Source organism: Macaca nemestrina, chromosome 1 (assembly GCF_043159975.1).
Source record: "Macaca nemestrina isolate mMacNem1 chromosome 1, mMacNem.hap1, whole genome shotgun sequence".
NCBI lineage: Eukaryota > Metazoa > Chordata > Mammalia > Primates > Cercopithecidae > Macaca > Macaca nemestrina.
In genome coordinates this window covers 219,073,000-219,098,584 of record NC_092125.1, presented here as the reverse complement: position 1 = coordinate 219,098,584, position 25,585 = coordinate 219,073,000, and the positions used below count along the sequence as shown (strand labels likewise).

Below are 25,585 nucleotides of genomic sequence, written 5' to 3'. Positions count from 1 at the left end.
ACCTGGGAGGTGGAAGTTGCAGTGGGCTGAGATCGCGTGCCATTGCCCTGCAGCCTGGGCGACAACAGCGAGACTCCATCTCAAAAAAAAAAAAAAAAAAAACTAAAGGATGCAGATGAAGGAACGCATAGGGCAAGGTATGGGGCAAGGGGCGGAGCTTCCGCACTCTCCCTGGCACACCACCCTCCAGGAACCTCCACCTGCTCAGCTGTCTGGAAGCTCCTGAACCCGGTCCTCTCAGGCCTGTTATGGAAACCTCATTGGATAAGTATGATTGAAGCATGGACAACTGTGTCAAAATGGGATTGGACAAAAAGAGATCTAAACCCAGCAAGGCCTGTCTGTTCAAACTCTTCTCTGCCGCTCTGTGTAGCGTTCCTTCCTCCAGGGTATCCGGCAGGATCCTCTCTGCAATGAGATTAGACCCAGAATCAGATTAGAGTCCTGCTGTGGGCAGGTGAAAGGAGGGTAGAAGAATGTCAAGAGAGTGAGATCGTGTTTACTGTAACAAGGGCCATGGGAGTTATAAGCCAGGAACTGTGGACAAAAAACAAAATACGGGCTTGGTGCAGTGGTTCACGCCTGTAACCCCACTACTGAGGGAGGCCGAGGCAGGAGGATTGCCTAAGCCCAGGAGTTTGAGACCAGCGTGGCCAACACAGTGAGACCCAGTCTCTACAAAAAAATGTGAGAAATTAGCCAGGTGGTACATGCCTGTAGTTACAGCTACTCAGGAAGCTGAGGTGGGAGGATTGCTTGAAACTGGGAATTTGAGGCTGCAGTGAGCCATGTTCTTACGACTGCACTCCAGCCTGGGTGACAGAGACCCTACCCCAAAAACAACAATCACAAAAACCGTATATATAAAATATCACAACCACACTGCCTTTTGTAGTCAGAGAGATGCATCTGCACACTAGGGAGCGTTGTCATTGGGTCTAAAAGACCTGCTTCTCCTGGACTGAGTCTCAGAAGACAACGCCTTCATGGTATGTTCCCTTCCTCTAAGCAGGCTGCTTTCATAGGCCCCCCCTGAGAATCACCTGCTTTCTTTAGTTAATACCTTAGGTCAACCAGGTGTGGTGCCTCACGCCTGTAATCCCTACACTTTGGGAGGCCGAGGCGGGCAGATTGCTTGAGCCTAGGAGTTGCAGATCAGCCTGGGCAACATGGCGAAACCCCGTCTCTACAAAAAAATACAAAAAATTAACTGGGTGTGGTGGTGCACACCTGTAGTCCCAGCTACTCCTAAGGAGGCTGAGGTGGGAGGATCGCTTAAGCCTAGGCGGTTGAGACTGCAGGGAGCAGTGAGTGTGCCACTGCACTCCAGCCTGGGTGACAGAGAGAGAGCCCGTCTCCAAAAACAAAACAAATGAACAAAAATACCTTAAGTCCGGTGTCCCTGGGCTAGGCACCATGCTACTTCTTCTGACTGGTTTTGCCTCTCTCTGCACTCGTCCATTATGTGTTGGTTTTACGATGTCCCTGTCCGTTTCCCAGGCTCTGGGGTGTCCTTGCGGTGGCCACATGCAGTGTTTACCTGTACCTTCCATCTATTCCCTCTGCCTGTCTGCTAAGCAGAGAGCTGTGGATGAGGTGATGGCTGAGGACCAGCAGGTCACCCAGCCCCAACCCCTATCTGATGCCACTGATGCTGTCCTCAGGGACGACAGGAGACAGACACTTGAGAGGCTGGTTTTTGAAGAGTTCCTGTTAACTTTTGTGTTGAGTCATGTGGGTGCACTGAGGTGTCACTTTAGCAGCTTCTCTTTCTTGGCAGTGACCTTGAGACCTAAAACTGGGCCACCGGATGCTCTGGAGGGGACACAGAAAATACCCAATCTGTCCCCAGCCCTCAGGCAGAGCAGGCCTTCATGCATTCATTCAACAACTATTTCTACAGCACTCACCTCGGGCCAGGTACCCTGATGTGGGTGCTGAGGATCCAGAATTGAAACAGACAGACAGGTCCCTTCCCCCAGGAGGTTGTGTTGGAAGTAATAGATATTTTATGAACACTTCGCTATGGAAAATAATCGCTGGGTCCCAACCAGAGCGGGGTTCAGCTGGAAGAGTGGTAGCCCCTCTCCATCAGTCGCCTAGTATGGGATCCAATAAATATCACACTTCAGAATGACGATTCCAGCTCTCACCTCCCTGTCCCCCAGCTTGCCTACAACCAGGAGAATTCCAGGACCAGTACCCAGTGCCCAGCACATTTAATAAGTATGTATGGATTGCCTGGCTGTTGCTGCACACCGTTTTCACAGAGTAGCTGTTGGAAGTATAAAAATCGAAACCAGCTGCCCATATTATTACTATCTTTGGAAGGGGCCCAGGAGAGCACTGTGGAAGCAGCATTGCTGGATTTTAAGGTATCTCCCTCACATGCACACAAACACAAAAACACTTTTGGGGAGTTTAAAACATAGTTAAGGCTAGGGCCTATCAGGGTGTTAAACTTGCACATGGAATTGCCTGTCGCTTAGAAGCAAAAAACACAGCCCGTTGGACACCTGCAGTCACTCGAAGGATCGATCGTCTTGGTTTTCACGTAGATTCATAGTGTCTAAGGTAACCACAAAAAGAGAGCTGGAGGGCTGGGCGTGGTGGCTTACGCCTGTAATCCCAGCACTTTGGGAGGCCAAGGCGGGTGGATCACAAGGTCAGGAGTTCGAGACCATCCTGGCTGACGCGGTGAAACCCCATCTCAACTAAAATTACAAAAAAATTAGCTGGGCGTGGTGCCAGGCGCCTGTAGTCCCAGCTACTTAGGAGGCTGAGGCAGGAGAATGGCGTGAACCAGGAAGTGGAGGTTGCAGTGAGCCGAGATCACGCCACTGCACTCCAGTCTGGGTGACAGAGCAAGACTCTTATCTCAAAAAAAAAAAAAAAAAAAAGCGCTGGATAGATAAGTTAGTTTCTAATAACCTGCAAATGGGTCTACCTGCAGCTGTTGACCCATCGTCACTGGCTTTTTGTCCTGCCTCTTTGCCCCCCTCAGTGGTCCCATAAATGCCTGACATCAGCGCCTCTCCCCATTACACCTTTTGCATAGCTTCCAAATCTTGCAAGAGATGAGAAAGCCTCTGAGGTCAACCAGGCTGTGAACCCGTGCTGCTGTCACTCCAATTGCCCCAAATGAATATTGCTGCTGCCCCTGAACTTTGATCTCTGTGCATCTTTCTCCATCCATCAAGGGTTTCCTGATGACTGCGGAGTGTTTGTAATGATTAATTCGTAAGCTGGTATTTGTGAAGTGCTAAGGGAGCCCTGCATTTTGTGAGCCAACTTCATCTCTGCCATCTCCCAAATCCCTTCCTGTTTTCCCAGCATCTCAGGCTGGAGGGACCACACAGTTCTGTCAGGCTCCAGAATGTCCCCAGTGCCATCTCCCCATCACTCAAGAGCTCTTCCCAACTCCTTCTCTCCTTCTTGTTTCTCCCCCCACCCCTTTTTCAAAGTGCTGTTGTTTTTCTTACTATCACTTCACCCCTCCCCAAAAGACAGTTATACAAGGAGATGTGGGAGGAAGAGAAGAAACATAAGTAATGATGACTAAGACAGCCTGGCTCCCTTGCCACTGGAATATTGTCAGAATTGGCCGGCTCGCCCTTGCCTCTGTAAAAAGCCTTTGCCAAGGGTGTGATTTTTCCTGAAGATCATTCTTTCCACATGACTGAATGCTGTAGTGTGTCATCAGTCCAGATCATTTCTTTCTGCCAGAATCTATGCTTGGGGCACAAAATTCAGGGTCACTCAAAAGTGATTTCCCCTAATCAAGAGGCAAGTGATATTTCCTGGAAGTTTCACCGCCAATCAGGGCTCATCGGTTTTCTCTGCTTTTCCTTCCATCACTGCTTCTTTGATTCCTGAAAAAAGTGCTTTTCTTGAAACCCAATGACCAATGACCAATGGAGAAAAAAACCTCGAGTAAAAGACAGCCCCTAGCGTCCATCTCTGGCCCAGGCCCAAGGCCTCTGAAATGGGGCCACAGTACTGGGCAGCTTGAGGTCTCACCCTGGGGTCACAGGCTCAGAGCTCTGCAAACTCCAAAAACCTGTGAGAAAAATCAACCCAAGAGGTGTTAAAACGACTCACCCATCCGGGCAGCATTTCCTGAGCTCTGCCTGAGTTTAACAGTTGCAAGGCTCCGGTGTTCAGCAGCCCTCCTGCAAGATGCTATAGGTAACGAGCAGGAATTCCCCCAACCTGTGTGTTATGGAAAGCAACCCTCGCTCCCATGAGCTGTGTCCACACAAAGCCAAATGGGTAACTGACCAGAGAGCTTACTACACACAGGCAGTCCACATAATTCAAACCCAAACCCCAGTTTCTTCACATATATATGTAAGTTGTTTTGCAAGAAGGCAAAACCCTCACATTATCTCCTCACTGTGAAGTTTGCGCCCACGTGAAGCAGATGCAAACAATTTCATAAAACGGCAACCCAGTTTTATGCAGAACCATTGGAAATCATAAACTGGAGTAAATTGAGGCTCACCAGAGTCTTGAAATTATCTGCTTTGTGAGGAAGACTAAGAATTCAACAAACTTCAGCATCTACAAACATCATCTGCAGACATCATCTTAAACATTTTAATCTACATCCTGTCCCTAGTCCTTTACATTCCTTAAATAACTATCTTGCTTCTGTTGGGTCCTTCAGGGCTGCATATGGGAGACAGGGAAGCCTGTCTTTTGCAAACAGCTGGACCAAACTGCCCAAAACTAAGAGAAACTTAATTCTGAGATTTAAAAAAGAAATCATTTAAGCTAAGCATCTTTATTGGACTCAAAAACAATTTTTATAAACAAGTAAATGAGAACTTCACATTTTCTGAACCTTGAAGGTTTTTCCTCAATTTCATTCTTTTAAAAATACCTTTTAAATTAATTCAGCAATGTTCTTAAACAGAGCAAATTGACAAATATCAACTGAGTGTCTGTTCTGTGCAAATCACTCTGTAACAGCTTGCTGGCTTTACATTCTCCAGGGCTCCCTGCCTCCACAGCACACTGGTTTGGGGGCCCTGCATGCATCTTTTCTCTGCACCTTGGCTGGTTGGAGCAGTTTCAGTAGAGGGGTCCTGATTGACCTAACATTTCAGAGAACATGCACAGAGCATAGTCCTTCTAAATCAGGGATTCTCAAATTTCAGTGAGCAGCACTCCACTGGGTGCTTGTTTACATGTAGATTCCTGGATCCCACCCCAGAGATCAGTGTTGTCTGTCCAAATTGGAGCCCGGGAATCTGTATTATTAACCTAGGCCCCAGTGATTCTGATGCTGAAGGTCCAGAGTTGTGCAGTTGTGAGGTGACAGCCCAGACCACAGAGATACTTATTATCTGAACTCTTTCCCTAGCCCTGTCTAGGAGCCTTTGGAGAGGACATCTCTCCTCTGGTGACCCCATCAAAATGGCGACATCATGATCTCCCTGTCAGTTTCCCTAAAGTACAGTCACAGGCGACAACACTGGCCCAGCAGCTATTCTGCCAAGTCATCTGTGAGATGGTGCGGGGCCTCGGGAGAGAGGACCACCAGCCCCTTCCCCTGTCCCTCACCCGCTGTCTCCAGGGGCCCTTTTAGGGGTGAAGCCCAGCCCCATCTCCCTCGCAGCTGCTAGTCTGTCCTCTTCCAAGAGGCCAGCGGCGCCCGCCACGGTTCACCCTAAACAGGGGTTTGTGCTCCTCAGGTCCGCCTCGGAACCCCTGCAACCCTCATTGAGAACGCCAGTGTTTAACAGCGAGTCGTCTCCATAGCAACCGACAGGGTGTCACAGATACAGGATTATGACTTCACGGCGTGGGGATTCCGGAGAAGGGGGTGGGGCGGCACCCCTCCTCGCCCCCCTGCCCCCCGGCAAGCCCCGCTCCTCACCCAAGCCGCGGGGGAGGAGCCCTCTTCCTTCCCGCCCGGCCCCGGCCCCCAGCCGGACCCCTCCCGCTCAGCTGCTACAGCGGGCACCAAGAGGGCAATGGCTTTCCGTCGCGCTCCCCAGCCTCGCGGGGGGCAGACGACGGCGGGCGGGGCGCGCAGAGTACACTCGACCCCCGGCGGCCGGGAGCGATCACGCGCACGCCGCGCGGGTCCGGGCCCGGGGGCGGGGGCGGAGGCGGGGCGCGCGGTCCCCGCCAGGGCCCAAGTCCCACCTTCGGGGGCGGTGCCTGGCCCGGGGAGTGTCAGGAAGAGGAAGAGCGCGGCCGGCGGCGCTGCGCTGTGAACAGGGGCCCGGTCAAGGCGAGTGCCGTGCGGGCCACCATGGCCACGGACGAGCTGGCCACCAAGCTGAGCCGGCGGCTGCAGATGGAGGGCGAGGGCGGCGGCGAGACCCCGGAGCAACCCGGGCTGAACGGGGCGGCGGCGGCGGCGGCGGGGGCGCCCGACGAGGCGGCCGAGGCGCTGGGCAGCGCGGACTGCGAGCTGAGCGCCAAGCTGCTGCGGCGCGCCGACCTCAACCAGGGCATCGGCGAGCCCCAGTCGCCCAGCCGCCGCGTCTTCAACCCCTACACCGAGTTCAAGGAGTTCTCCAGGAAGCAGATCAAGGACATGGAGAAGATGTTCAAGCAGTGAGTGCCCGCGCGACCCGGCCCCCCGCCCGCCCCACTACCCGGTATCGGGCCCCGAACCCCCCCGATCCCCGGATCCCGCGCCGACCCAGGATCCCAGCAGTCAGCCAAGCTTCCCCGAACCCAGATGCACCGGGGTTAGGGACCCCGCGTCCCCTTCCAGATCTAGACCCGGCATCCCACCACGCACGTTAGTCTGGGGGACCCCCGGGCCCTGGCACGCGGCGGTGACTCATATTTGTGCTGCCTCCGGTACACCATAGACGCACCCACAGAGTTGGGGACCCCGAACCTCCTTCCAGATAATCGCCAGGCCCCGCGAGCCCCACCCCCACTACCACACGTGTGGGTCCCGGGCCCCCCACCCTGTTAGTGGCGCTTCTCCACCACCCCACAAGGCACACACCGAGGCTGAGGACTCAGCGGCCTTCCTTCCCCCATCCCAGCTGCTCGCGTTCCCCACCCCCACCCCAACACACGCTGGCCAAAGACACCCACCCCAGTGACCCCGGACACCACATGCCAACCACATTCCTTTCCTTAAGGTCTTTTCATTTCCTCTCCTGATCTCAGGTCTCCCTCAAGGTGGGTTCTGGGCAGGGATTCCCCCAACTTCCTCTCCAGTTATTTAGCATCTACCAGCAAACTGGGGGCGAAGACTTGCCCTTCCCATCTCCACCCACTCATTAAAAAGGACCCAAATCCTTCACTCACAAGTGGTCTCCCTAGGAAGGGACCCCTCGGCCCCTGTTCCCCCTCTGCAGGAGTGTAAACCTCACTCCAGTCGTCCCTGTGGGCCGAGTCCCCTCTGGGCTTGGAAGGCCTCCCTCCTCCTCCTGCCCGCCCCACCCCCCTGCACCCAGCAGCTTGCAGTCACTGCTCACCTGCTTCTGTCACAAGGCCCCCATCTCTCCTCCCCACTCCATATATCCCCTTCCCTCCCCACAGGAACCCCCAATGTCCCACACCCACCCTAGTCAAAAGGGGCCCCTTCCTATGTGACTTGCCCTGTTACCCCCATACCTACCCTTTATTCCATCAGATTCCACGTGCTGTGCCCTCACCAGGGTAGATGGGCACCCCCAGGCCTGTGGACTCATCCCCCCTTCCCCCCACAAAAACAGTCTTAATGTCTCCGTGGAGGGACTAGAGAGAGAGGGCCCAGCTCCCTCCGGCCCATCCCTGGGTCCCACTCTGTTGGGTCTAAGATGCACAGCCACTCTCTCCCAACCATGTGTGTGCCCAGGGGGTGGGGAAGGTGCCAGTGCCCCTCCCTTTGGTACCTGTCCCCACCTCCTGTTCCCTGTCCCCCTGCCCCTGGCTCCCGGAGAGGGAACAGCCTCTGTTCCACGATCTGGGTGCTGGTCGGGAGTGGTTCTGGAAGGGGATAGAAGTGGCTTGAGGCTGAGTCTTGGGGGTGAGCCAGGAGGTCTAGCCCACCCGGCACAGGCAGCCCAAAGCCGAGGGAGCAATGCAGCAAGGCCGGCTCCCCCGTGGCTGGGCGGGAGGTGGGGGCAGACCTCACCATATGCAGCTGTCAGTGCCCAGACATCAAGCCGGAAGCCCAGGAAGGGGCGTTTTGCAACCGCACAGTTTGAGAAAGGCTCTCCCCTGCTCAGGACAGCTTACAGCAGCTTCTGCATTTGGCCCCAAGGCAGGGGGAAGGATTTCTGGTTCCCAGTTGGGGGTGACTGACGAGTCCCCTGCTTTCCCAAGGTCCTTCTGGGGGAACATCAAGTCCTTGACCCCCAGCCCCTCTGAACCTCTGAGAAAATCCCAGGGCGCCACCTCCTTGACTCCAGGCTGTTTGGTTGGAGTTCTTCTAAACTTTCTTCCCAGCCGAAGACTGGCGAGATTGGGAGAGCAGGATTTCCAGGCTTCCTGAAAGAGTGGCTTGAACACTCCCGGGGCGGGCAGATGCAGGGGTGGGTACGGATCCGTGTCTGTCACTGCCCCCATCGGGGAGTGCAGAGCTGATTCAGACACCGCAGAGATCCCTGTGCTGATGGTGCTGAGGCACTCACCAGGTCCTTCAAACAGCCCCGTGACACACAGCTCTTCGGCACCTTTGTGCAGACAAGGAGTCTTAAATAACTTGCCAAGACCACACAGCTAGAAAATGATAGAGCCTGGATTCAAACCCAGGTCTGTGACTCCAAATCCTGGGTTCTTCTCCTTCTGGGTTTCCCATCACAGACATCTGCTTTCATGTTGGAAAACCTCCAACACCTGCTTCTATGCTCCTGGCGGATTGTCCACTCATGTCCCCACCTCCAGCCACAGTCTCTGCTTTCCCCCAGAGCCTGCCTTCTCCTGGGCTTCCATAGCTCCCCTGCCCACTGGCCACCAAAACAAAGGTGGAGCTGTTGTGGGAGAAGCCAGACACTTCAGATGAGCGGGACTTGGGAGGCTGCAGTATGGTTGGAAGTGGCGTGCGGCTGAGGGAACAGTCTGCAAGCTTCATCTGCACAGCAAACTCACTTTTTTTTTACATAGGCCGTTTCTAGTTTGATGAGAGGTACTCTGAGGGAGACTGAGGGCACCTGGACCCCTCCAAGCTACCTCTTGGCGCCAGCACTGCTTGCCAGGTTTTTGGGAGGGCTGATGGGGCAGGCAGGGGCCAGGAAGCTGAACCTCTAGGGAAGCAAGTGCCGCCCGTCAGGGCCCGGGTGAGGGTGGAAAGCTGCAGATTGTGTATTCAAGGAAACAAGGCTTCACTGTGCCAACCGAGCCCAACCCCGCCGCCAACAGACGGACTCTCGTGGAAGACAAAACCCCTGTTCTGCTTACGCTGTCCGAGTGGGGCTGCAGCCTCCTGGGTCCAAGCAGGGTCCCTGGATCATAGCCAGGGCATCAGAGCCAGGGCTCTGGGGAGGGCAGAGGGTAGGGAGGAGGGGAGCCTGCCCTCCTGGGAAGCCAGTCACCAGAGCAGAAGGCAGGAGACCATGAGGTCAGCAGGAGAATGGGAGCCGGCCTTTCCTTGGGGGCCAGGAGCAAGGAAGCTGGGCCTCCGTCCTAGCCTGCATGTCCTCCCTAGGCCTCAGTCTTACCCACCTGTAAAAGGGGCAGGCTATCCCTGATGACCCCCGAAGGTCCTTCAGCCCTGACCTGCGTATGTCTGAGGGGTCCTGAGCGCTTCTGGATGTTGGAACTGCCTTCCAGGGCCTTCTGGTCCACCCATCTATGTTGATTCAGCAGGTGCTTCCCGAGGCTGGAGATCGATGGGGAAGAGAGGGGACAGGGGGAAGGTAGACTCTCAGCCATCACTGCTGTCACACCTAGAGTCATTCAGCTTCCCCCTGAGAGAGACCTGGAGGGTTGACTCCAGCCCCTCCCCCCGTTTTACAGAAGAGGGAACCAAGACCCAGAAAGGTGTGGCGGTGACTTGCTCGTGGTTACAGAGAGGTTTTCAGTGAGGCTGAAACCTTGTATGGTGAGGAGATGGTCCCAGTGTCTCAGGGTGGGGCTCAGAGGACATGAGACATTTAGAGTTCTGGCCCAGTGCCAGGCACGAGGAGGCCCTGCGTCTCCCTGGCCCCGGCAGCCAGGACTCCCCGTCCCCCTCCCCGTGCGGCCTCAGGCTATGTCCAGCACCTCTGATCTCCCAGCTGCTGCCTCCCTCTCTTTGCTCCTCCAGGGCTGGCTCTGGAACCCTCCTGTCAGAGAGGCAAATAGAATGGCCCTGGAGAGCCTCGGGGGTGCTGACAACAGCCTAGGGGGTGCTCTGGAGGGTTTTGTAAGTCGAGACCTGCCGGAAAGGTATGCAGCCGTGTAATTCTGAACCTGCTGTGGAATCTGAGGACGATGCCCTAGATCCCTGTCTCCTGCCTAGCCCAGCCTTGCAGGCCCTGTCCCCACCCTCGTCCCCAGCCACTTCATCTCAGGATACCTTGCATCAGAGACGTAGGCTTTCCTTCCTTGTGGCCAACTCTTCCCTGCACAAGCTCTGGAAGCATCCCACCCTCCTCTCCACCCTCCTCTCCACCCTCCACCTCCAGGGACACAGCTCTCCCAGGAGCCCTTCCTGGACACAGTCGGCAGGGCCTCTGGAGTCTGCAGCCCTGGGTTTGAATCCAGCTGTGGGCCCTGGAGCCCTTCTGAGCTTCTGTTCCTCACCCTGGAACAGGGAGGACAGGGGACCCACCTCACAGGATTGGGTACGGCGCTTAGCCCAGTGCTTGGCACAGAGCAAGTCGTTACTAAATGACTGTCACCGCCATCCCCAGCTCAGCATACACCCTCTCCTGGGCCCCCTCACAGGGCCCTGGCATTGGTCATTGCGGCTGGCTCAGAGCCAGCTCCACAACACCCACTGGCTGCCTCCACTTAACCACCAGTGGAGCTTCCGGCCTGCCAGGTTGTTGACAACCCTTTGCTCTGGGCCCTAGTGACAGGACCCAAGGTTAGAGCCCCCCTTCTCTCCTGCTGAACAGCCACTCTGATTGACAGCTACATATGGCTTTGATAAATAACAAAAAGAGAGAAATGAATTCATTATCACCTAGTTACAGGAAAGGCAGGTGGCACAAAAAAGGGGAGAGCAAACAACAGCTCTGGAGGGTGCACAACAGGGATTCCCGTCTGCCACCACCCAGCTGGGTTGCTCCAGGCAGACAACTCAGCTTCTCTGAGCCTTGGTTTCCCCAGGGGCTTAAGAACCTACCTGGTAAAGTTCTGAGGATTAGGTATAAAAAAGCTCTGGGTCTTTGTTAAGAGCCCATCATGGTGTCTGGGCTGTTTGCATGATAGATGATGTTTTTGAAAAATGCAAGGTTCACGCATGTGATCATTCTTCCAACAGATATGTTATTAAGTTTTTGTGCTACAAGATCCAGAGAATTAAATGAATCAAGTTCCTGCCCTCAGGAGGCTTACAGTCTTATATAGAACAAACGTGTAGAGATTTAGGGGTAGAGAGGATGCACCCACAGGGCTATCAATGGAAGGTTTCCTTCTTTATTTCTGCCATGAGGACCAAAAGCTCTCACGCATCACACCATGCTGATGTTCTCTTTGCAGCCAGCCCCTGCCTCTGTGCCCCCTCCTTGTTAAACAGAGCCACTAGTTCTAGCCATTCCTGGAGGAGCCTATGTGTATTATTTAGAGAACGGAATTGAATTCTCACACCAGCACAATGAGATTGATACTGTCTTTGTTTTCCTTTTTTTTTTTTTTTTGAGATGGAGTCTCACTCTGCCACCAAGGCTGAAGTACCGTGGCGTGATCTTGGCTCACTGCAGCCTCTGCCTCCTGGGTTCAGGTGATTCTCCTGCTTCAGCCTCTAAGCAACTGGGACTATAGGCACATACCACCACACCTGGCTAGTTTTTGTATTTTTGAGTAGAGATGGGTTTTCACCGTGTTGGTCAGGCTGGTCTCGAACTCCTGACCTCAAGTGATCTGCCTGCCTCAGCCTCCCAAAGTACTGGGATTACAGACGTGAGCCACCGCTCCCAGCCTGGTACTATCATTTCTATCCCCATTTGACAGATGAGGAGACTGAGGCTCAAGGCAATTGTTACTTGTCTAAGATTATATGAACTGACAGTGACAGGATTAGAACCGGATCCTCCTGCAACGAGCCCCTGGAGGCCAAGTGAAGCTGTGTTTGTGGGTGGGGCTTGGGGGAGCCTCCCAGAGCCTTAGAGAGGTGGAGAGGTGGGGTCCTTCACCTGCAGCTTAGGGTCAGTGGGTGGGGAGAATGCCTTGCACCCCTGGGGAGGGAGGATTTCCCGGCCTCGGCCCTTACTCCGTTCCTCCCACTTCCCCTCTACATCAGTGTCTGAGTCACCTCTCCTTCCCCCACACCCCCAACCCAGGACTTTTGGTTCCTCTTTGGTCCACCCTTCCTGCCTTCTCTTCTTCGGCCTCCTTGCTCTCCTCCATGCCCCCTGGGTCCAAGGCCTGGGTGGCTTGGACTGGCTTCCACTGCGAGAGTCTAGGCTCTAGGGCAGCAGGCCTTGCTGCCTCAGGGGATGTCGGAGGTCCTTTCTACAAGGCCAGCCCCGCCAGCAGAGGCAGTCACTTGGCAGCCTCTGCAGGGAAGGTCCGCACACCCTGGAGCAGCTGAGTTCCCCTGACTGCCTGGCAGCCTTCTCCTTGGCTGACTTCCGCTTTTCGAGGACAGCAGAGAAGCAGGGGTCAGTGCCAGAAAGGTGTGGCCAGACGGGAGCCGGGCCACCTGGGGAGTCCTGAGCCATCAGATGCTTCAAACCAGGTGCTTTGCCTCCCATTCGGTCCTTTCTTATCCTGCAACATTGTCCTCGCCCATTTCACAGTTAAGGAGACTAGGCTTTCAGAAGGGTTACGTGACTTGTCCAAAGTCACACAGCTAGTGAGGGGCAGAAGCAGAATTTGAACCTGGGCCTCCCTGGCTCCCAAGTCCTCTGAACCCTTACAGTTGCCCAAACACCAGCAGCAACACCGCCCTGGAGTATGTTAGAAATGCAGACGCGCAGGTTCCACCCCAGATGTACCAGACTGTAATCTGTGTTTTTTTTTTTTGAGACAGGGTCTTGCTCTGTCACCCAGATGGAATGCAGTGATACGATCATAGCTCACTGCAGCCTCAACTTCATGGGCTTAAGTGATCCTCCCACCTCAGCCTCCTGAGTAGCTGGGTCTCTAGGCACACGCCACCACATCTGGCTAATTTTTTTTATTTTTGCAGAGATGGGGGTCTCATTATGTTGCTCAGACTGGTCTCAAACTCCTGGCTCCAAGCCACCCTCCCACCTCATCCTCCCAAAGTGCAGGGATTACAGGCATGAGCCACCACGCCCAGCCCATAATCTGCACTGTAACCAGCTTCACCAGGTGTGCCCACTGATGTTTAAGAAGCACTAAGCCGCGGCTCAGGCCCCCGCACAGCCGTCTCCCCACTGCTTCCTGAGGTTGACTTAAGGTTATCCTTAGTCAGGTGACTTTGTCTGTCTGAGCTGTAAGAGGATAAGATGAATGGAGTAAAGATTGAGTTACATTATAAACACTGGGTTATATTAATATTAGGCATTCAATAAATATTCTTTATAATCACTATCATAACAATAATGATTATGAAGAGCAAGAAGTGAAAGGGGGCGGTTGGCAGGGAGTGCCACAGGTGCGGTGAGATGTTGTTGAACTCCAGGTTAGGATGCCCTTGAGCCCTGACAGCCCCCCCAGCAAATTTCGTGGTGTCTCCCTCTTTATCCTCCATGGGGGAGCCCCGAGTGCCACACTTGTGTGCTCTCTATCTATCTCTCCATCTCTCTCTCTCTCTTTCTCCCTACCCCATACCCCGCTTAGCTGACCCAGGGCAACAGATCAAGTGTGAGATTCCCAGATAGGACTAGAGGAAGTGGCGAGCGCTGGGCTTTCCCCGTATGAGTCAGGCGGTCTGGGGGTGGGGACGTGCAGGAACTGGGGAAGCCAGGGGGGCCTGAGGGCTCCTGAGCCCATACCCAACACACACCCCGTCCAGTTGTCTGTCTTCCTGGGACCCGCATGCCCAGAGGGGGGCCACCAGCAAAGCCTGGGATGGGAGTCAGGAGAGACAGAGTTGGGGTCCCCTGTGCTCCCACCTTCCCAAGTGCAGTGGCTGCGATGACTCTGCTTGCTTCTGCCATCAGAACGTGCAGCACAGCTCGGCGGGACCTACATGAGGAGCAACTTTCTTTCTTTCTTTTTTTTTTGAGACAGAGTCTTGCTCTGTCACCCAAGCTAGAGTACAGTGGCATAATCTTGGCTCCCTCCGGCCTCCACTTCCCGGGTTCAAGCGATTCTCCTGCCTCAGCCTCCCTAGTAGTTGGGATTACAGGCCTGCACTACCACACCCAGCTAATTCTTGTATTCTTAGTAGAGACAGAGTTTCACCATGTTGGTCAGGCTGGTCTCGAACTCCTGGCTTCAAGTGATCCGCCCACCTCAGCCCCCAAAGTGCTGAGATTACAGGCATGAGCCACTGCACCTGGCCGAGGAGCAACTTTCTAGTAGTTCCAAAGCCAAGATGGGCCCCCTTAGACAAGCAATGAGCTTCATGCCCTCAGAGGTATTCAAGGCACTAAGCAAAGAACTACATGAGGAATCTGATTTTCAGGAAGGACTGAATAAGATGGCCTCCAATATCCCTTCCAACCCTGAAGTTCACTGCTGTGTACCCATCGGCATCAGGGCATAGCATAGTCGTTAAGAGTGCATGTGTTTGATCAGGCCTGGTTCAGAGCCCATCAACACCCTTGTCACCTATGACCTGGGCCAAGTGGCTTCCCCTCTGAGCCTCATCTCCTTGTGGGTTAAATAGGAATGTTCATGCCGCTTCATGGACTTCTTGTGAGAAACTGATGCGAAACACCTGGCATCGCGCCTGGCACATAGCAAGCGCCCAGCAGAGCAGCCAGGAATGATGATAGGTTATGACGTGTGGCTCGCCTGTGCGCAAGGCTGGGACGTCTGCACTATGCATGGTTGACGCCTCCACTGCCTACCCCTGTGACCCCCTAGTTATCAGAACTGGGAGAGAGGCAGGGGCAGGGAAGCAACCAGCTGGGGACCATGCTCACCCCAAAGGGGAAGGGTTGTCCTGGGGGGTAACCCGTTGCTCCGCTTTCAAGAGGGGGATGGGTGGGGATTTCATTCCCAGCATCCAGGGCGCAGCTAGCTGCTGAGCCCTTCCTGGCAAGAACAATTCAGGGGGAGGCAGATAGGAATGCAGGCACAGTGCCAGGCCCCACAGCCTCCCTCCGGTGCTGGAGAAAAGTGCTGAGTTCCCAGGCTGGGTGCTTTCTGCCAGTCCTGCCGAATGGCATTGGCCTTCCCAAACAGGCACCACGCTGGGCTCTCAGTCCAGCCTCCGCTGGCCCTTCAAGCTTGAGAATGTGGGACCCTCCATGGGACCAGGAAAAAGAGAGGGGGCCAGGGAGGAGAAGAGCTTCCAGCTGTTGGAATCCTGCAGTCTGCTGGCTGTGTGACCCTGGGCCAGTCACTGCCCACTCTGGGCCCCAGTTTCCCTATGTAATGGAAAACGGGTAGACCAGGCTGTCTGGGTGGATCTTGCGGGCTGACCTCTCTTTTTCTGGATGCTCTAAGCCACCTGCAACCTCAGTTCCAGCTCAGGGAGAAGGGCTGGTGGGTGAGAGGGCCCCTAGCCCGGGAGATGCCTGTTTCCAGCCATCGTGGAACCTCGTTCTCTCCTGTGCTGCCAGTTGTCCCCCACCCCCTGCACACACACCCCGGCACCGTGAGAGTGTTCCCTCCAACACCAAGGGAAGGTTCCTCCCTCCCTGAGTCTCCTTTCTCCCTGTTCAAGGGCTCTGTCCAGCGGCCGTCTGTCTTCCCACCTCCCAGAGATGCTGGGGCTTTGCGTCAGGCCTAGTAGGGGAGAAGTGAGGACTTCAGAGGAGGGCTCATGCTGGAGGGATCCCCTGGGTCGTCATATCCACCCCTGCCTCCAGGCCAAGCCACCACAAGCCCTGCCTCCCAGCCCTGTACCACCAATCAGGACTGGAGCCTGTGGCAGAGGCCAGTGTATTTTTTAACATTATTTCTAATATCATCACCCTTTTTATATTGTATGTGTGAAGTATATGATGTGTATATGTGACACACACAAACTTCTCAATGTAACAACTACTATTATGATGATGATAAAATTAACAGGTTTTAAGGACGCGCTATGAACCAGGCATTTTATATCTGTCATCTCGTTTTCATTTTCTCTTTTTTGTTTGTTTTTTTTAAAACAAGGTCTCACTCTGTTGCCCAGGCTAAAGAGCAGTGGCTCGATCAGGGCTCACTGCAGCCTCAACCTCCAGGGCTAAAGTGAGCCTATCTAGTAGCTGAGACCAGAGGCATACACTACCATGCCCAGCTATTTATTTATTTATTTATTTATTTATTTATTTATTTGAGACAGTGTCTCACTTTGTCGCGCGGGCTGCAGTGCAGTGGCACAATCTCAGCTCACTGCAACCTCTACCTCCTGGGTCCAAGCAATTCTCGTGCCTCAGCCTCCCAAGTAGCTGGAATTACAGGTGCATGCCACCATGCCTGGCTAATTTTTATATTTTCAGTAGAGACAGGGTTTTACCATGTTGGTCAAGCTGGCTTTGAACTCCTGACCTCGGAATCTGCCTGCCTCAGCCTCCCAAAGTGCTGGGATTACAGGTGTGAGCCACCGCGCCCGGCCCTTTATTTTTTTTATTGAGATGTGGTCTCCCTATCTTGCCCAAGCTGGTCTCAAACTCCTGGGCTCTAGTGATCCTCCCACCTCAGCCTCCCAAAGTGCTGGCATTATGGGCGTGAGCCACCGCATCCAGCCTCATTTACTCTTTAATAATCTTAAAGGTAGATGTTAGGAATAATAATAACTGGTTTTTAGTATCATAGTAGGCGTGTATAAAGTGCTTCCTGTGGACCAGGCTCTGTGTTAAGAGTCTGTTTGTATCGTCTCTTTTAATCCTTGCCTCTATCCTGAGATGAGTTCTTTGATCTCCATGATGTAGATGAGGAAACTGAGGTCTGTGGGGTTAGGTGACTTGACCAGGGTTATCCTGCCAGCAGGTGGCAGAGCTGGGGTTTGGACCCAGGTCAGTCTCAGCGGAGTTGATGTAACCACAAACCCTCAAGGCCATATTCAATCAGGTTGATCCTGGAACCTGGCTGATCCCCTGCACTAGACCACATCAGAGCCCAGGGCACAGGGCAGATGGCCACTCTCCAGGAGTCTCTTGGGAATGGCCTCCTCCACGGCTACCTCTGGGGGCTTCACCTCCCACCCCAGCACCTGGCCTCTCGCAGCCCCAGTCACCTCCTCTTGGTGATGGACTCTTTGGCACCACAGCCAGCTCCTATATTGTCCCCCTGGGGGCCCGAGCCTGCCCTGGATGGAGCCCAGCCCCAGTAATTGATTGGCCCTTGATTGATAGAGGCGGCCGTTCAAATCGTGGTTTGAGCTGCGGCCCAGCCAGGCCTGGGAGCTGCCAAAGACAGAGGGATCCACAGCCCACGTTTCCATCCAAGTTTGGACACTTTATCTGCACTTCCTCTGAAACTGAGCTGCCCCTGGCTGCAGAAGAAACCCATGCACTTGAGCAATAAATAAAACTGGGGCTCAGGGAGAGGCATGTGGGACCCAGGGGCTGGGACCTGAACCCCTGACCTGCTGGTTAGGGGGCTGGTGGCCTCACCGATAACAGCCCTTCTGACCTAATCCGGACCTGGAGGATTGCTGAGCACAGGGGTTGTAAAGAGAAAGCGCTGCCCTGTCAGGAGGTTAGTGGAGGTGATTCAATCTTGTTTTAGTGGCGTCGACGGCCGTTTATGCAGCTAGCTCTGTGTGCTGGGAGCTGTGCTGAGTGCTTGACAGGGATGGGCTCAGTCATTCCTCACAGTGGCCCATGAGGGAGGCCCCCTTGCAGCAGGGTTCTCAGCCTCAGCACCACTGGCACTTGGGGCCAGGTCATTCCTTTTTTTTTTTTTTTTTTTTTAAGGCAGAGTCTGGCTTTGTCACCCAGGCTGGAGTGCAGTGGCACAATCTCAGCTCACTGCAATCTCCGCTCCTGTGTTTAAGTGATTCTCCTGCCTCAGCCTCCCAAGTAGCAGGGATTACAGGTGCCTGCCACCATGCCCAGCTAATTTGTGTATTTTTAATAGAGACGGGGTTTCACCATGTTGGCCCGGATGGTCTTGATCTCCTGACCGCATAATCTGCCCGCCTCAGCCTCCCAAAGTGCTGGGATCACAGGCGTGAGCCACAGCGCCCGGCTGGCCAGGTCATTCTTTGTGGTGGGGCCACCCTGTGCGCTATGGAGCTTCCCTGGCCTCCACCCACCAGATACCACCGGCACCCCCCGCCCCAGGTATGACAACCAAAAACATCTGTAGACATTGCCAGATGTCCCCTGGGGGGCACATGCACCCCAGCTTAAGAGATGCTGCATTTTGTGGCTGAGGAGCCCAGGCAATTTGTCTCCAGAGCCGGATTGTCATCGCTGACCTTCATGGGAGCCCAAGGTCAGAAAGTGTCAGGGGCTTTGCTTTCGTGGGGGGCACTGAGGACGGGAGTCCTCCTGACTTGGCTCTGGAAAGACTGAGTCCCTCACCAGGTGCCCCTGCACAGCGCCGTGGTCATGTGGCACCTGCCCAGCCCTCCAGCAGGCAGCAAACAAAGTCCAGAGATGACAGGAAGGACCTCCGCTGTGCCCCCCAGAGCCCCTCCAGCTCCAGGTAGAGGCTGGACTGCAGCAGCTTTGGCCTGCCTGACCCTCTGAGTCCCCACCTTCTACTGCCACAGAGGTGGCCACTGCCCACAGGGGCTGCTGGCCCATCCGCCTCCACCCCAGCCCTCACCCATCAGTGGGACAGAAGGCCCCAGGACCCTGTGTTCCCTCCAGGAATCCCAAGACCCATCTTTTCTGTGCTGTGTCACTTCCAACCACTGACTCACTGGCTGGTGAACTATTTATACCCCTCGCACAAATGCTCCCCTCGCGCTCCAGGCAGCCGTCTGTGCTCTGCAGCGGCCCCAGGACACACAGGGGAGGGGCTGGGTACAGAGCAACTGTGCAAGTTTATGAGTCCAGCGGACCTAGTCTGGAAGCCCAGCTCCCTCCTTACTGCTGTGTGACTGTGGGTGGGTCACTTAACCTCTCTGAGCCTTGGTTGTAAACTAAGGTTATTAGGAGGATTAAGTAAAGTAAGCAGTTCCCTGCATGAAGACAGATTTCAGTACCTGGTTGCTATTAGGTGTTTAAAGTCCCCCTAACTAGAGAAGGCGAAGGGAGCTGGGAAGAAGGTGCACAAATGAGACATCTTCACGCAAAAGCTCAAGCGCCCAGGACATAGGGTTCTGGGACACAGGCCCCTGTGTTGTGCTGCTGTCACCAGCACTGTCACCCAGCCAGCTCAAGGCCTTGGGGACTGCATAAGGCTTCTTTAGGTGTAGAAAAAAACATTTTGACTGGGCAAAGTGACGCACGCCTGTCATCCCAGCACTCCAGGAGGCTGAGTGGGAGGATTGCTTGAGCCCAGGAGTTCGAGACCAGCCTGAACAACATACTGACACCCCATCTCTACAAAACAATTACACAAATTGGCCAGGCATGGTGGCATGCACCTGCAGTCCCAGCTACTTGGAAGGCTGAGGTGGGAGGATCGCTTGAGACCAGGAGGTAGAGGCTGCAGTAAGCTGTGATCGTGCCTGGGCAACAGTGACCCCCGTCCTAAAGTAAAAGAAAAAGAAAAAAAGAAAAGCCCATTTTACCAACTCAAGGATCACTCTCCCCAGCCCCCATCTTGTCTTCTTCCCACACTGTTCCCAGAGACCGGCAGGGCAGGTGTTTGGTTGGTAAGAGAGCCCAGCTGGGCAAACAGCGCCTCGCCCTCTTTCACCAGGCTGTATGCTCCAGGAACCAGTGGTGCCTTCTCAGCCAGGGAACAGGCAGAGAGGCCACCTAGGCTCTTACTACACAGAAGCCAGTCAAGAGGGACTTGCCTCCAACCCCATCCCTGTCTCTGCCAGGTTGTGGTGGTAGAAAAAAGAGAACCTGAGTGTGCAAGGCGGAGGGGAGGTATCTCTGTCGCCCGATGCTTGTTCCCGGCTTTCCCACCGCCCCGCCAGTCGCCGCCACTCCCTGCAGCACTGCGCCACACTTCCCTGAACACACCCAGGCCGCCTCCTGCCACCTGGCACTGCCCCCGTCCCCCTCCTGCTCTGTGCCCTCGACAAAGGCAGAGACCCTGCCTTAGATACCCCTTCATTTATTCACGTCTTATTTCTTCATTACACATTTTTGAGCACCTACTGTGCTTTTTAACCTCCTTCCCAGTACCTAGGGTAAGCTGGTGGGGGGGGGCATGAAATAGACCCCCCAGTACAGAGGGTGCTGAGTAAGAAGAGTCATTTATCACATGGAAAGAGGGCACCTTCCACACCCACGCCACATCCCCCATTCCAGTGCTTCTCAACAGGGAATGCTTTTTCCCCCCTGGGGACATTTGACAATGTCTGGGAGACATTTTTCGCTGTCACAACTCAGGAGGGATGCTACTAGAAACCTCCCACAATGCACAGGACAGCCCCTACGGCAAGGATTTATTCTGTCCAGATTGTTTAAGGTCTGAGGTTGAGAAACCATGCCCTTGCCTGCAAGGTTCTACCATCTAGGGTGGGGGTCAGATGTCCCCCAAGTGCCCATGGAGATTCCAGTGAGCCCGCTGGTCATGGAGGTGCTGAGTGCTCAGCTCAGAGCCTGATCCATCCTGCCATGGTATTGAGAATTCCTTCTCGGCTGGGCACGGTGGCTTACTCCTGTCATCCCAGTACTGTGGGAGGCCAAGGTGGGTGGATCACTTGAAGTCAGGAGTTTAAGACCAGCCCAGCCAGCATGGTGAAACCCTGAATCTGCTAAAAATACAAAAGTTAGCTGTGTGGTGGTGCATGCCTGTAGTCCCAGCTACTCGAGAGGCTGAGGCAGGAGAATCGCTTGAACTGGGGAGTTGGAGATTGCAATGAGCCGAGATTGAGCCACCGCTCTCCAGCCTGGAAAACAAGAAGACTCTGTCTCAAAAAAAAAAAAAAGAAGAGAATTCCTTCTCACTGTCTGGGCCATCACAGTCAGCACACGGAGGCTGTCATTTCAGCTTCCTTGTGCCTCAGGCTTGTCCAGAAGTTAGTGCTATTCTACGTGCAGGAGGCTGCCAGGCCCTGTGGCGAGTTCCCCGTCATCAGAGGTAACCAAGCAGGAGCTGAGCCACATATGGGTCCTCTGCCTGGACTGAGGTCCCTTCTGGCAGTGACGGGATGATATGTTTGGTGGGAGATGCCCTCTAGTCCCCCAGTCTCGTTGCACTCAAGCCTGCAGCCTCTCTGACTGAGCCAGTGCCAAGATGTCCTCTCTTTTTGCGTCTGCAGGTATGATGCCGGGCGGGATGGCTTCATCGACCTGATGGAGCTAAAGCTCATGATGGAGAAACTTGGGGCCCCTCAGACTCACCTGGGCCTGAAAAACATGATCAAGGAGGTGGATGAGGACTTTGACAGCAAGCTGAGCTTCCGGGAGGTAAGCCCGATCAGGGGCTTCACCTGAGGACCTGGTGGCCCGGGAGAGACCAACCCCCACCCTTTGTCAATGAATGAACGGCGTTGCTATTGAACAGCAGCTCTGAGCAGCTGCTACTTGGCCGAGTGAGGCTTCAGAGGGCCTGTTAGAGCAGGCACCAGAGAGGGTTGTGAGGTCCTTTCAGGGAGGAAGAGGAGAGAGGGACATCTCCTCCTTCACATAGGGAGCTTATAGTGAGCGATTTCTGTATACTTGACCCTGTGCAGGCTCTGGGGTAGAGGAAGGCCCTGTGCTGGAAGGTTCCTTCCTGGAAGTGTAGAGGGGGAGACACCACAGAGGGAAATCAGGGCTGTGACACCGAGGAAGAGGGCCACAGCACTGGGCGACTTCATGCCCAGGATCTCACTCCCAGACAGGAGCTGGGGCAAGCCTGTTTCTCAGGGAAGGAAATGGAGGCTCCAAGCCAGACAGCAATGATACTGGACCCCAGGCAGCACAGGGTTAGGTGTGGGGACTCGAGGCCCAAGTGGGGCCCAGGAGGTCTGGCAGGAAGCATGAAGGATGCAGGGAAGGAGAGAGGTGGCAGGGGCAGGTGAGGGAGTGTGAGAGGCTGGGAGGGCAGTGCAGGGTAACAGCTTAGAAGTTAGAGAGCAGGGTTCAAATCCCTCTGATACTTTTAGGCGCTGAGACTTTGGGCATGTATTTTACTGTCTCGGAGGCTCCCTCATTCTGTCATGACACCTTCAGGACTCAATACATGGAACACAGAGTAGGTTCACAGGGGAACAGTGGGAGACAGGTAAGAGGTAGGCTGAGGCCGTGTCATCGGGAGCTGGTGTGGGCGGGGCAGGGCTGCAGAATCCCAGCATCCTGGGTGGGTACCTGAGTCACCGTCCATCGTACAGGTGGGCAGAGGCCCAGTGAAGGGAAGCACAGGAGCACCAAGGGGCAAGACCCAGCTCACTGCCCCCCAGTCCTTCTCTGCAGGGGAGGCGTGAGGCTGGGGCCTGGGTGTGGCCAGGGACTCCGGCTCCCCTCCCTCTCTCCCTTCCTGACACCGCGCGCCTCTCTCCCCACTGCAGTTCCTCCTGATCTTCCGCAAGGCAGCGGCTGGGGAGCTTCAGGAGGACAGCGGGCTGTGCGTGCTGGCCCGCCTCTCTGAGATCGATGTCTCCAGTGAGGGCGTCAAGGGAGCCAAGAGCTTCTTTGAGGCCAAGGTGAGGAGCCCGGGGGGTGCCCTGACCCACACTCCAGGACAAGGGGACCCTGGGTCGGCCCGAAGTTAATACGTCCCCTTCCCGTCCCTGCTGAGGCTGCAGAGATGGGAGCTGACTCCCTGCCAGGCTGGGCCAGGCCCACACGCTCTGTCTTCTGTCCCCTCCCACTCCTGGCTGAGATCCTTGGCAGCCACCAGAGGATGGGTGAGGGACATGTACTCTTCAAAATGGGACAGGGACTACCTTGAGGTGCCCCGGTCCTGGCACACTGAGCCGCTAACCCAGAGGACTGGGCCTTAGGAGGGAAGGGCCCAGGAGAACACAGCACTGGTTCTCCAGGGTCCCCGGCAGACACCTGCCCTACCAGCTCCAGCCTGGGAGGAAGCCTGGGGGCTCAGAGACCACCTGCATGCACAATACCCTCCCCTTTCAGCAAGTTCTCAGATGGAAGGGACACCTGTGGTTTGGTGGCTCCTGGGTCCTGCCCACCCAGGGCTCCAGCTCTCCCGCCTTGTTTCTCTCTTTCCTTGCTAAGCCAAGAACGTTCCTTCCAGAGACTGCCTCCCACCTCCCTCTGGGCTTCCGAGCATCGGTGGAACTTTTCAGGGTTCATCAGTGGCACTGGGTGGGCCACTGGGCTCCCCGGACAGGAAGCAGAGGATCAGGATGGCAGCGGCTTAAGTGACGCCCTTTGAGCACCCTTGCTCTGCAGCAGCCACAGAATATACGTTCTCTCTTTCAATCCTCTCGACAACTCCATAAGATCAGAGTTATTGGGTGCCAGGTTCTAGTGAGGAAACTGAGGCTCAGGAAGGTGAATGAAGCACCTGACCCGGGGCCAGAGCTGGTGCGGTCAAGCTGTTTGTGTTGCTGGGTAGGACTCAGCAGAAGCCTGAGCCAGAAGGGACCCCAGGAAAAGCAGCCACAAGTCTGGGCACAGTGGCGCACGCCTGTAATCCCAGCACTTTGGGAGGCTGAGGTGGGTGGATCACCTGAGGTCAGGAGTTCAAGACCAGCCACATGGCCAACGTGGTGAAACCCCATCTCTACTAAAAATACAAAAATTAGCCGGGCATGGTGGAGTGCGCCTATAAACCCAGCTACTCAAGAGGCTGAGGCAGGAGAATCACTTGAACCTGGAAGGTGGAGGTTGCAGTCAGCCGAGATTACGCCGTTGCACTCCAGCCTGGACGACAGAGCGAGACTCTGTCTCAAAAAAATTAAAAAAGGAAAAGCAGCTGTAGCATGGAGACTCCCCCAATATACACCATCCAGCCCTGACCCCTCACCCCCATGCCCCCACAGGTCCAGGCCATCAACGTGTCCAGCCGCTTCGAGGAGGAGATCAAGGCAGAGCAGGAGGAACGGAAGAAGCAGGCGGAGGAGATGAAGCAGCGGAAAGCGGCCTTCAAGGAGCTGCAGTCCACGTTTAAGTAGCGGGGGCTGCACCGACCGCCCTGCTCCGGCCCCAGCGCGGTGGGCGAGGGTGGCGTATGGGAGGCTGAGCCTGAATCCTTGCCTCTGTCTGATGGGACCACTACTAAAAACCTAAAAATGTCTGTGAATGGAGCAAGTTCAGGGGTCTCACGGAGGTGGCCCGGCCCCTCCCCACTCCCTTTTGCTCTTTGTGAGGCCACGACACCGGCTCCCTGCCTGGCCCGGCCCTCCCTGGCAATCCCTGGGCTGTCTTGCACCCCTGACTGCCCCGCTACCTGCTCCAGCACTGCCCCTGGCCCAGCTCCTGGCCCTAGGTCACTCCCGGCCCCATGTGCCTGCCCTCCACCATCCCCGTTCCCCAGACCTGGGAACCCCTGCCCTCCTCCAGCAGGCCGCACCGCCCCCAGGGCCCCCTGCCAGCCCCTTCCCAGACTGAGAGACAGCAGAAGAGATAGAATCAGGGCTGCCCCCACAGAGTGGGACCCAAGGGGCTTATTGGAGGCATGAGGGGACCCCTCCCCAGGGGCTCTTCCTCCGCCTCTGCCTCTTCCATCTACTGAAATGGGAGAGGGGGTGGGGAGCTTCTGTTCTGGTGAAGGGACCTAGGCCCCCAGCACCCCATGCTGACTTGGAGACCCCCAGATCTCTGGGGCCAGCCAGGCAGCGTGTGGGGGCAGCTGTGCCAATCTACCTCACACGCCCACCCCCTGCCGGGCATGCCGTGGGATCCTGGGCAGGGAAGGCTCTGAGGGTCGGAGACACCGCTCCTTAGCACCCACGCAGAACACCCTGAGGGTCCCGGGGGGCTCTGGAGAGAGTGGGGTGGGAGGAAGACTTGGCGCCTTCCTAGGGAAGGAAACGAGCGCTTCATGTTGATTCTCCGAGAAGCGTCTGAGAAGTGCTTTAAGTGTGTTTGCATGCACCAGGCGGTGGGCAGCGGGGCCCTGTCCAGCCCTCTCCTGCCATCCTTCCCCAAGTGATGTCCACCGCCTTGTCACCAGCGACCTGCCTGTCATGCCCACACCCTGAGGAAGCATGGGGACCCAGACAGGCCGTGGTCAGGCCCATGCCACCGGCCCGGTTCGGCCACAGCTTCCCACATGCTTGCTGACATACGTATGCCTGTGTGTGGTGTCTGTTGCTGTGTCGTGAAACTGTGACCATCACTCAGTCCAAACAAGTCAGTGGCCCTCGAGGCCACAGTTATGCAGCTTTCAGTGTGTATCATAACGGCGTCACTGCTTTTTAAACTCAATAACTCTTTATTTTAGTAAAATGTCCCAGGAGTCCTCGAAGCTACGCGGACTTGCAGAGGTTTTA

The 25,585-nt window shown here is 55.4% G+C and overlaps 1 protein-coding gene and 1 long non-coding RNA gene across 6 annotated transcripts; one reads left to right on the top strand and one right to left on the bottom strand.

Annotated features, from left to right (window-relative positions):
• Positions 1 to 1,678: 1,678 nt before the first annotated feature.
• Positions 1,679 to 5,822, bottom strand: LOC105473210 (uncharacterized). The gene is made up of 3 exons (XR_982116.3): positions 5,569 to 5,822; positions 1,911 to 2,099; positions 1,679 to 1,815 (listed from the first exon to the last, which is right to left on the bottom strand). It is a non-coding gene; the product is annotated as an uncharacterized lncRNA (long non-coding RNA).
• On the top strand, positions 5,782 to 24,387 carry LOC105473209 (EF-hand domain family member D2). 5 transcript variants are annotated; one of them, XM_071100348.1, is made up of 6 exons: positions 6,133 to 6,573; positions 9,922 to 10,006; positions 10,211 to 10,332; positions 21,464 to 21,611; positions 22,694 to 22,828; positions 24,134 to 24,387. In XM_071100348.1, the coding sequence occupies exons 1-6, from the start codon at positions 6,266 to 6,268 to the stop codon at positions 24,263 to 24,265; spliced, it is 930 nt and encodes a 309-aa protein (XP_070956449.1). In that variant the 5' UTR covers positions 6,133 to 6,265; the 3' UTR covers positions 24,266 to 24,387. The 5 variants fall into 5 exon arrangements, with proteins under 5 accessions (XP_070956441.1, XP_070956445.1, XP_070956448.1 ...); XM_071100340.1 differs by lacking the exon at positions 9,922 to 10,006 and having other exon boundaries at positions 5,782 to 6,573; XM_071100344.1 differs by lacking the exons at positions 9,922 to 10,006; positions 24,134 to 24,387 and adding an exon at positions 22,292 to 22,410 and having other exon boundaries at positions 5,782 to 6,573.
• The last annotated feature ends 1,198 nt before the right edge of the window (positions 24,388 to 25,585 follow it).